Source organism: Marmota monax, unplaced genomic scaffold (genome assembly GCF_021218885.2).
Source record: "Marmota monax isolate L192 unplaced genomic scaffold, Marmota_monax_Labrador192_F-V1.1 WCK01_AAM20220418_F8-fsc00008, whole genome shotgun sequence".
Classification (NCBI taxonomy): Eukaryota; Metazoa; Chordata; class Mammalia; order Rodentia; family Sciuridae; genus Marmota; species Marmota monax.
The window spans coordinates 4,738,119-4,749,091 of NW_026694432.1; the positions used below are offsets into that span (position 1 = coordinate 4,738,119).

At 40.2% G+C, this 10,973-nt stretch overlaps 1 protein-coding gene across 9 annotated transcripts in view; it reads right to left on the reverse strand.

Moving 5' to 3' along the window:
• The window catches only part of Mast2 (microtubule associated serine/threonine kinase 2), a 181,613-nt gene extending 171,561 nt beyond the window's left edge, over positions 1–10,052 (reverse strand). For 5 of the 9 annotated variants that reach the window (XM_046468719.2, XM_046468724.2, XM_046468722.2 and 2 more), the window contains exon 1: positions 9,580–10,051. In XM_046468719.2, coding sequence (XP_046324675.1) covers positions 9,580–9,762 — 183 coding nt within the window. In that variant the 5' untranslated portion in view covers positions 9,763–10,051. Of the gene's footprint in view, positions 1–9,579 lie in introns of all 9 variants that reach the window. The other 4 variants (XM_046468721.2, XM_046468717.2, XM_046468716.2 and 1 more) reach the window with 2 other exon arrangements.
• Between the last annotated feature and the right edge of the window lie 921 nt (positions 10,053–10,973).

Consider the following 10,973-nt stretch of genomic DNA (forward strand, 5'->3'; position numbering starts at 1 on the left):
TGATAATTAAACAGTATTGAGTGCTTCTTGATATCAGGCTGTCATGTTTCAAAGAGATTAACTTATTAAATCCTTACAATAAGGCTATGAAATAGGTAATATTATTATCTCTATTTTACATATGGGATAATTAAGGCTTAGAGAACTTAAGTAACTTGTCACAGAGGTGGAATCTGAACTCAGAATTTGACTCAATCTCATTCACTATGTATTCAGGCAAGAAGTACTTATTGAGAGGTGGAGATGTATCGCAGTGGTACAGCACTTGCCAAGCATGTGCAAAGCCCTGGGTTCAATCCCTAGTTAAAGGGGTGAGAGACTGTTTGGTACTTTCTATATATAAGGTACAATTAAAGAGGCCAGAGACACAGAAGTGAGAAAAAACAGACCCAAATTCTTGCCTTCAGCAAGCATCTATTCTAATGGAAAATACAATAACAAACAAATATGTGACAATAACATGAACAAAAGACATGAATACAAAGAAGAGAGGGAGTGACCAAGAGAGTTAACTTAGAAAGGCTGATCAAGGAAGGAATCCTTGAGATGATATCTGAACAGGGACCTGAATAAAATGAGAAAGCCATATATACATCTGGAAAAGAGTACCTCAGACAAAGAAAACTACCAGGTGCAAAAGTCCTCAAATAACAGTAATTGTTTTCATGTCCTCAGGCAAAAGCATGCTCAATATACCCAGGAATCACCAAGGTGGTCAGTGTAGCTAGAACTAGTAAATAAAAGAAAGAATGAGAGGAAATGAGTTTAGAGAAGGACAAGGATCAGATCACAAAGAATTTTGTACGATTAAAGTCAACACTTTCGATTCTGATCTAAATTGTGATGGAAAGTCACTGTAGAGTTTTGTGCAGGGAAGTGACAAGCTATTATTTAAGCTTTTACACGATGACCTGCTGTGTGCAAAATATCACAGAGGGGTAAAGAGGGCAGTAAAAATAGTATCTGGAAGACATTTAGGAGACTTTTACTATAATCCAGATGAAAGATGATGCAGGATAGGACTAGGGTAATGGTGGAGATGATGGGGAAAAGCTTCATGCAAATGAATGGAACACCTAACAGTCCAGAAGAACTAAATGTGGAAGGTAAGGTTAAGAAAAAAAAAAAATCAAACACAATTTCAAGTTCTGGTGTGGTAAATGAGTGAATGAATGGCAGTATTTGTTGACCTGGGAAAAAGTAAGGAAGCAGCAGACTGGGAAGAGAACATCAAGAGTTCCGTTTTGAGGCTGGGTGTGGTGCTGCACACCTATAATCCCAGCGGCTTGGGAGGATCGTGAGTTCAAAGCCAGCCTCAGCAATGGCAAGGCCCTAAGCAACTCAGTGAGGCTCTCTCTCTAAATAAAATACAAAATAGGGCTGGGGATGTGGCTCAGTGGTCAAGTGCCCCTGAGTTTAATCCCCAGTACCAAAAAAAAAAAAAAAAAAAAGTCCAGCTTTGATATATGTTAAGATTAAGAGATCAGAACTACTCAAATGGAAATATTACACACACAACTAGAAATATCAGTCTAGAACTCAGGAAAAAGGTCAAAACAGATGCAGGAATCATCAACACACAGATGGAATATAAACCAAGAAAATATGAGGAGAACACATGAAAAGAATAAAGACAGAAGCAGATCAAAGACTAAATTCCCTAAAGCACTTCCTATGAGATAGAAAGAAAATCAATAGAGCATGATCCCAAAACCAAACAATGGAATGATCAACCATGTCAAATGCCCCAGGTCAAATGATACAAAATTTCCTGAGGACAGGGACTGTTAGCCTTTCTCACTGTCTAACCTCATAGTACTCAAAAAATGAAGAAATTTGTTGAATCGAATGAATGAGGGAGTTCTAAGCTTAATGAAGATATTTTAAGATGGGAAATATGACACTAATCAACAAGAACCATTCAATGGAGAAGAAAAATTGTTGCAGAACATGAAAAGATTACCAGAACAGAACTTTATTTTCCTGTGCTGGGGACGGAACTGTGCTAGGTAAGAACTCTACCACTCAGCTACACCCCAACCCTCCTTTTTTTGTTTAGTTTTGTTTTTCTTTACCACCTGAGCTACATCCCCAGCCTGTGTGTGTGTGTGTCAAAGTTTTGTTTTGTTTCCTTTTTTTTCAAAACAGGGTCTCACTAAATTCCCAGGCTGGCCTTGAATTTGCAATTCTCTTGTCTCAGTCTCCAGTCATTGGGATTACAGGTGTGTGCCTCTGCTCTCAGCTCTTTAAAATTTTAATAAACACAAAATAATGATGCAAATATATGGGATACAATGTGATGTTTCAATACATGTATACACTGTGTAATGATCAAATCAAAGTAATTAACATGTTCATCAACTCAAACTCTGTATGTGGTAAAACATTCAAAATCTTCTTTGAAATGTGCAATACATTGTTAACAAGTTGTCCTACAGAACAATAGAACACCAGAATTTATTCTTCATAACTGCAACTGTGTACCCATTTGCCAACCTTTCCTCATCCCCTCTTTCTTCCACCTTCACTGGTAACCACTATGCTACTTTTATAACATCAGCATTTTTAGATTACACATTATTGACACCATGCAGTATTTGTCTTGTCTGGCTTATTTTACTTAACGATTCCCTTCCAGTTTTATTCATGTTGTTGCAAATGACAGGCTTTCTTTGTTTTATGGCTGAATAGTATTCTATTGTGTGTGTGTGTGTATGTGTGTACATATGTGTGTGTGTATGTGTGTGTGTGTGTATATATATATATATATATATATATATATATATATATATATATACACATACATACGACATTTTCTTTATCCATTTATCTATTAACAGGTTGATTCCATATCTTGACTATTGTCAATAGTGCTACAATAAACAAGGTAGTGGAGATGTCTCTTCAACATACTGATTTCATACCAGTGAGAATGTTAGCCTATTTTTCAATTTTTTGAGGAGCCCTCTATACTGTTTTCCACTACGACTGTACTAATTTACATTTCTACCAACAGTATATAAGTGTTCTCTTTTCTCTGCATCCTCAGTAGACTTGTTTTATCTTTTTGTTAATAGCCATTGTAACTGGAGTGAAGTGATACCTCATTGAGATTCTGATTTGCATTTCCCTGATGATCAGTGATGTTAAGCATTTTTTCAGATACCATTCTGTTTTAGTGTAGTTTTCTAGTACATTTTTGAGTCATGTATTATTAATGCTTCCAGCTTTGCAAAAATAAAACAATTACATGCAACTCTTAATTAAGGATTGACCTTAAATAGAAGCAGGAACAGATGACCCACACCAATAGGTGGAGAACAAAGAATGTGGGGATATATACAGATAAGCCAATTGATAAGGTAAGCTTATGAAATCTCTCTTCTGGTTGTCTTTTTATTTCCCCTCAGTGAAACAGGAAGCAAAGACATCAACTAAAAGTAAGGAAGACAGAGTGAGTATTGGAGATTCAGGGGGAAAAAAAAAACTATCATTTTTTTTTTTTTTTAATTTTAGTTGTAGATGGGCACACTATCTTTACTTATTTATTTTTATATGGCTGAGGATCGAACCCAGTGCCTCAAGCATTTGACACAAGAGCTCTACCACTGAGCTACATACAACCCCAGCCCTTAAACTATCATTTAAGAGTAGGAAAGTTAATAGACTAGTGAAATGTCCTAAGATTGACTGTCAGGGCTGACAGTTACCTTGAGGTTAGTGATCACATATTTAGATGTCAGTATGGTTTTTTCCTTCCAGTCACATTCAGGTGGAGAATAGGATTTAAAAAAAAAAAAAAAAAACAGTTGGTTTAATCATGGATAGGGGTTTGTCAGGCAGGTCTGACTGACAGAAAAGAGGCAAAGGAGCTGATGGGTAGGAATGATTATGACAGTCCATGAAAAATTAAGTAGGATATGGAAGAAAGTAAAGGCATGAACTGAGTGACAATAAAAAGAAAATTTTAAAAAAATTGTTTTAAATCAACAGCTGGAAGGCTGGGGTATAGTTCAGTAGTAGAGTGCTTACCTAGCATATGCAAGGCCCTGGGGTCAATCACCAGAACTGCAAAAATTGATTAATTAATTAATTAACAAGAACAAATGCTCTAAAATAAAATAAATAAAATAAAATCAATGGCTGAAAGTTCCAAAAAGCTTGCACAATTTTTGGAGAAGAAATCCTAAAAGGAGAGTGAGCTAGAGATAGGAGACAATGTGAAGGTCAGACTGTGGCAAGCCCAAAACTAAGAGTTTAGAAGTAGAACAATGTTGATAAAGTATACTGAGTGAAGATGAAAGCAGGAGGCTCAGGTTGATGTCAATTTTTTTTTCCCACCAATTATTTACTGTACATCTACTATATACATGGACCTGGTTCAAAGAAAGAGTATTTGGAAATTAACAATGAGGTACAATAAAACAAAATGGTGGTCAACTATGTCTCACGAACAATGCATTCTGTGTAAGCCCCAACTTTCATAACTTCCAGCCTCTGCTTCCCCTCCCAGCCTCACCATTCTTGAGAATTTTTTCCTCTTCCTCCAAGGCTAAGCTTTGATTCAACAGCTCCAGCTTTCAAACTCCTTTGGAACCCCAAATGTTGATTAATAATGAAAACAATACTTACTGATAAAAACTAATAAATACCAAGGTACCACTGAAATTTCACCAAAGAAGTACAAAACTAGGTGGGAGATTTACCAAAGATACATAAAGCAGCTAAGACCAGCAATAAAGGAGACACACAGATTGCAATATTCAGCTCTATGAATACATGGGGTTGAAAAAAGCTAAGACAGTAAATTCATCTTTAGGATAAAGGGTATCGAGAAGAACAAAAATGGGAAAACTCTGTAAGCACATGTGTCCTAACCTCATCAGGGAAAACTGGCAAACCTGTTTCTGCTTTCACCATCTCAGGCTCTCTGCTCATTTCATTTATATGTGTAGTACTGAGGCTCAAACCCTGGGCCTTGCATATAATAGCTAAGTGCACCACCACTGAGATGCATCCTCAGCCCCTCTCCTCTAGTACTTTTGATGAAACTAAATATTCTGAAGTTAACAGGTTTTTAGGAGCTAGCCCACATCCATACCCTAGATAAGAGGGAAAGGAGGGGGGCTGGGGATGTGGCTCAAGCGGTGGTGCGCTCGCCTGGCATGCGTGCACCCGGGTTTGATCCTCAGCACCACATACAAACAAAGATGTTGTGTCTGCCAAAAACTAAAAAATAAATAAATATTTAAAAATTCTCTCCCTCCCTCCCTCTCTCTCTCTCTCTCTTTCTCTCTCTCTTTGAAAAAAAAAAAAAAGAGGGAAAGGAGGGCAGATAAAACTTTCTGCATTGAAAAATAAGAATTCTCAAATGCCCATGTCTCAGTCATCATGTCCTATGCTGTATTCTACACATGACCATCAGAGTAATCAAGCTAAAACACAATTATTACCCTTTATATAAAGTCTACCTACAATAGAAGTTCCTTGAGTCTTAGGTTAGCAACTATGTCTTCATTTTCAAGCTCCAGTAATATCAGACCAATTTTAGTTCCCTACATGTTATGCAGCTTCCCTTGTGTGTTTTGTATCCTATACTTTTGCAATATACTAACACTGCAGTGCAGGGTAAGGAAAAGCCAATTTGTTAAAATAATTTTGAAAATTCTCAGTAGTACTAAAGGTACTCTAAAAACATTAAAATTGAACTCACCTTCTCCCATCCTAAAAAAATGTTCCATGTCCTTTACTTGTCTATTTCTCATACTACCATTATTATTCACATCACCCAAATTCAAACTATTTGATTAGTTTTCTATTGACTCATTCATTCATTCAATAAATTCTTATTTAGCATCTACTGTGAGCTCTCCTGGCTATGCATTATCTTAGATAAAACGATGACATAGTTCTTACCTTTAATAATTTGCACCTTAAAAGCAAAAATAAGCCAGGTGCAGTGGTGCACACCTGTAATCCCAACAGCTCAGGAGGCTGAGGCAGGAGGATCACAAGTTCAAAGCCAGCCTAGGCAACTTAGTAAGGCATTAAGCAACTCAGTAAGACCCTGAATCTAAATAAAATATAAAAAGGACTGGGGATATGGCCCAGTGGAAAAGCAAAGGGCCCTAAGGAACCATGGGGGGAAAAAATCTAATTCTGATTTTTCTAATAAAAAGTGGGAAGTTTTAAAGCCAAGTGCAGTGGTACATGACTGTAATCACAGCTACTTGGGAAACTGAAGCAGGAGGATCTCAAGTTTAAGGCCAGCCTGGGTAACTCAGCATGATTCTGTCTCAAAATAAACTAAATTTTCAAAAAAGCAAGGTGGATATCTGGCATATAGCTAAGTGGTAGAAGATTTTCCACTTGCCTAGCATGCATGAGGTTTGATCCCTAGGTAAGCAATGAGTTCGAATCTTTTTAAATAAAACACAGAATATATTATATATTTTTAAAATGTTCTAAGTTGTAGATGGACACAATATCTGCATTTTTATTTTTTTATGTGGTGCTGAGGATCGAACCCAAGGCCTCACGCATGCAAGGCAAGCGCTCTACCACTGAGCCACAAGCCCAGCCCATATATTATAATTTAACATATGGGAATAAAGGTTTGAAAGATGTTGTGAAGACAGTATTGGTACAACCTAACAAATGACTAGCCCAGGAGGTCAAGGGCATCAGAGAAGGCAAATATCATGTATTTAATGTCAAGTTTGTTGACAAAAAGGAAAGATGTAGGGAGAAGCCACTGACCTCTGGAGATCCAAGTCCTACATCTTCATCAGAACTTATTCATAAATACCAGCAAAATATAAAGTATAAAAAACACTATTCCATGTCATAAAAAATGGAAAACAAAGTTATTTACTACCACAATGAACAGAATCCATCCAGCCTAATAACACACCCATAACACATTTTGAAATTTTTGCCCTTTGAAATCATAAATTATTATAAATTATAGACTTTCAGAGTCATATCAAGTCATAAAAATCACAAATTAAAGAACACAAATGCTGAGAGTCTGTAGTGGAAATACTAAACCCCAAAAGTGAAATGTAGAATTAAGAAAAGAGGTCAGGCCTAAAGACGCAGATGACTCTACAAGGTTCTGTAACACAATGCCATTAACAGAGGACTACAGATCCTTGTTCCACATCCTAAGCACTTGCCACAAATAGAGTGAGCCTGCTAGAGACTAGCAAACAATAAAGGAACAAACTAAGCACAGAGGACATATCCTCAAGGAACATTTTAGGGAACAGGAAGAGAAAAGAGACAGACACAAGGGAGCAGTCAGGGAAGCAACAGTGGAATGGATTACCATAAAACAGGAAGAAAATGTCAAGAAGGAACACATGGTCAACAGTGACAAACAGCTCACACAGGTCAGAGAGTATGAGGACTAGGAAAAAACTATGAGATTCTGTCATAAAAAGGTCCCTAGAACTTCTATAGATTTCTCTGTGTAACTCTTTCACAATGAAACTTTTCACCAGTAGCAGACACTGTATTTTAATTTGAAAAACAAATTTTAGTATCTTCACAGCATATTCACACAATGGAAAATTATACAGCAATTAAAAAGAACAAAGTATTTCTATAAAGAACAACATAAGTGAGCTTCACAGACATGATCCAATGAAAGAATTTAGTAATGAAAGGCAGCAAACTGAATTATTCCATTCATATAAAGTAATCTATGGTCATAACTAATCTATGGTCATAGTCATGAAACAGTTACTTTGGAGGACAGTAGTAACTGAAAGAAAACACAATGAAGCAATCTGGGGTACTGGAAATGTATTCCATCTTGATCTGAATAATCGTCATATGGGTGTATTTGTTCTGTAAAAATTCACAAGCTAAATGAACCTTTGATTTGTGAACCCTAAGACAAACCTCAATGAAAATGTAAACCAAAAAGTAGTTACTGATGACCCTGAAGACAACAATTTTGGGAAAGTGTAAGTTTATAGGACATACCAGATATCAGGAATGTATACAAGGTAAAGAAATTGAGACATTTTTCAAGAAGGTTGTTAGTGAAGCAAAAAAGAAATAAAGTAGCGTGGATGGGCTACACAATTCAGGGAAATTATGCTATTTTATGTCTATTTGATATATAAGACAGAGAACATACATAACAAGGGTCTTTAGCAAACAAGAGCAGAAGAATATAAGTACAGGAATAAGCCACAAAGAGAAGGATGGACAATTCTTTCTGAGATTAAACCTAACAATGAGTAAACATAAAGAGGGAAAAGTCAAGTAATATTGAACTTCTGAAAAATATACACTAAGGTCAACTGTACCAGGTAAGAGTCAGAAAAGGATCTGGACTTGACTGTACATTTTTAAAGTTTTAAATAGGGACTGCACAGGATGTAAAAGACAAGGATGGGTGGAAGGGGATTACAGCAACAGGATAATGCTCAAAAGCCTAAAAGCAATGGCAGAGATAGCCAAGGGTGCAGTTTATTTAAAATATAACGTGGAAAAACAAAATTCAGAAAAAAATCCAACGGTTGGGATGAGCATCACTGAAACTATATAATAGTGATGTCAAATGAAGATCCTTATTTAACTGAGGGAAAAGAGGCAGGAAAGCTATAAAAAGTCTTGAAATGAATATTCAAGGATGAAATCACTGGGGTCTGGAGTGGAGCTGTGCAAAAGAAAAGTTGTCGGTGGAGTTCATGACTACAGAACATTTTTCTGCAAATCCATCAAGATCAAGGATCACATATTCTCCTTTCAAAACTTTCTAAAGCTAATAGTGGCAGCTTTTCCTTCCTGATAAAACTGACCTTTATCCCCTACTCATAAATACACCTACTATTGTCTAATAAATTACATAAACACATTCTGTCCATTTAGAAACCCGATGAATATTTTTACATTGCTTTCTGTGTTTTTCCATTAAGGTATTTTCAGTGGTAAACTAAAAAGCAAAGCCTAGATCTATGATTATGTTTCTAGCTTGGGACTGCACATGTGCAAATGTTATAAAAATTGGCATTTCATGAAGTAGATGTTTCTAAGGAGAATGTTAACAATGATTCTGAACACACCAGTACAAAAGTATAAGGATGACCAAATCAGAAAACGTTTAAGAATGTCCCATTTTTATAATTCATAAGGACAATCTCTTTAAAAAAAAAAAAAAAAAGCATAACACTCTTTCAAATTGCCATTCCTCTTCAATATTTACCCCTCTGGATAGCTCCATACTCCTTTAGTAAGCCTACTCTTTGCAGCCTGTTCACGTAGCCCACATTCCAGTGCTCCTTCCTTCTCCCCATCCAGAACCCCTAGCTACAAATGCCTCTAGGACCATTTTTTCATTTCCCTATTCCCCCATTTCCAATTCAACTCCAAGCCACCGCATCCTCCCTCCACTCCCAATTTTTCTTCCTCTCTAGACTTCCCACCTCCTTCCCCAAACTACTCAGTCCCCACACCCCTCAAAGGCTCCAGCCCGGGTCCCCTCGCCCGAGGTCCCCTCCCCCACAACTCCCTTTCAGGTTCCACCTCCCCATCCTCTTCCTCCCGGACCCCAACCCTCCCTACCTGCTCCCTGCCCTCGGGCCCCTTGGGCCCGGTTCGCTCCTCCAGTCTCTGCCTCCCGGGCGGCGCTCGCCGGCGCGGGGGCAGGGGCTGGGACTGGGGCAATTCTGCCGCCCGATGAGCCCCATCCTCTCGGTGGGCGGGCGGCGGCGGCTGCGGTCGGTCGCGGCAGCGGCTCCGCTTCATGTCTCTGGCTGGGCCCGGAGGGCGTCAGCACCCAGACTGACCCGGCCTCGCACAGCCCCGGGCCGCAGCGCTGCCGCGGCAACCACCGCCCGCGGCCACCATGGCCCGGCGGGCTCCCGAAGCCACCGACCCCGGCCCGCAGCGTCTTCGCGCTTTCTAGAGGCTCAAGCGCCGCGATCGCCTCGGCGCTCCTTACGCAGGCGGCAGCATTGCCACCCCCTGTCTTCTTCCACCCGGCACACGCTGGGCCGGCCACCCGCCGCCGCCGCCGTAGCCACCGCCGCCACCGCTGCCGCCGCCGGCTCAGCAGCCAGCCGCCCGCCAGCCAGCCAGCCTCCGGCCGGCCCCGCCCCTCGCGCGCGCGCACGGGAAGCCCGCCCGCCACCTCCGAACGCGCGCGGCCTCCCGCGCACGCGCCAGCGAACGGTCGCAAAAGACCCGCCCGTGGCCCTGCCGCGCGCTGGGAAGCGGAAAGGGGCGGGACTCCCGGCCTGCCGAGGCGGCTGCGGACTCTCATTGATTCTTCCATTCATCCATTCATGAGTCTATATGCCGAGCCAAGATCGGTGCAGGAAATCCAAAAACGAATTCCAGCAGGAGGGGGGGAGGGTCCGGAGCAGGAAGGAGACCAAATATACAATTAGCGAGTAAAATGCTAATGCATGCCTTTTAATTCAGTGCCTGCCAACCTTCCTCTAATTCTCACATAACGCTTGGGAGTATAGCCAGCTCATTCTTAATGTTACCGATAAGGAGACTCAGGTGAAGTGAAACTTACTAGGTCACCCAGCAAATCAGCGATCAACCTAGACAGGACTTAAAAGACAAATTCTGGCTCTTATATCCCTTTTACACCGTTTCGTGTTCTTTCCAGGCAGTAGGAGCGTGGGGAAAAAAAAAAATCCTATGAAAGAGGAAGAAGTGATGGACTCCTTGGAAACAAAAAAGTCTTTACGGAATGATCTCTAGGACTCCTCACTGACAATGAAGTCATCGTGCCCAGGCCAGCCTGCTGTGCCCTGGGCAGCCTGACCTGCAGCCTCCAGTGACTCATCTGCTCAGCAACGTGCAGTGGCAACTCAGCCCTGCCTGGCCTCCTGGCTTCTGTTGGTCTGCTGCAATGCTGTATTTTTCCTCTTTGACCCAAAAAGAGTTCATTCCCAGAAGCCTTTCCTGTAAGCTACACCCATTTGTCATGTCTCCCTGAACCC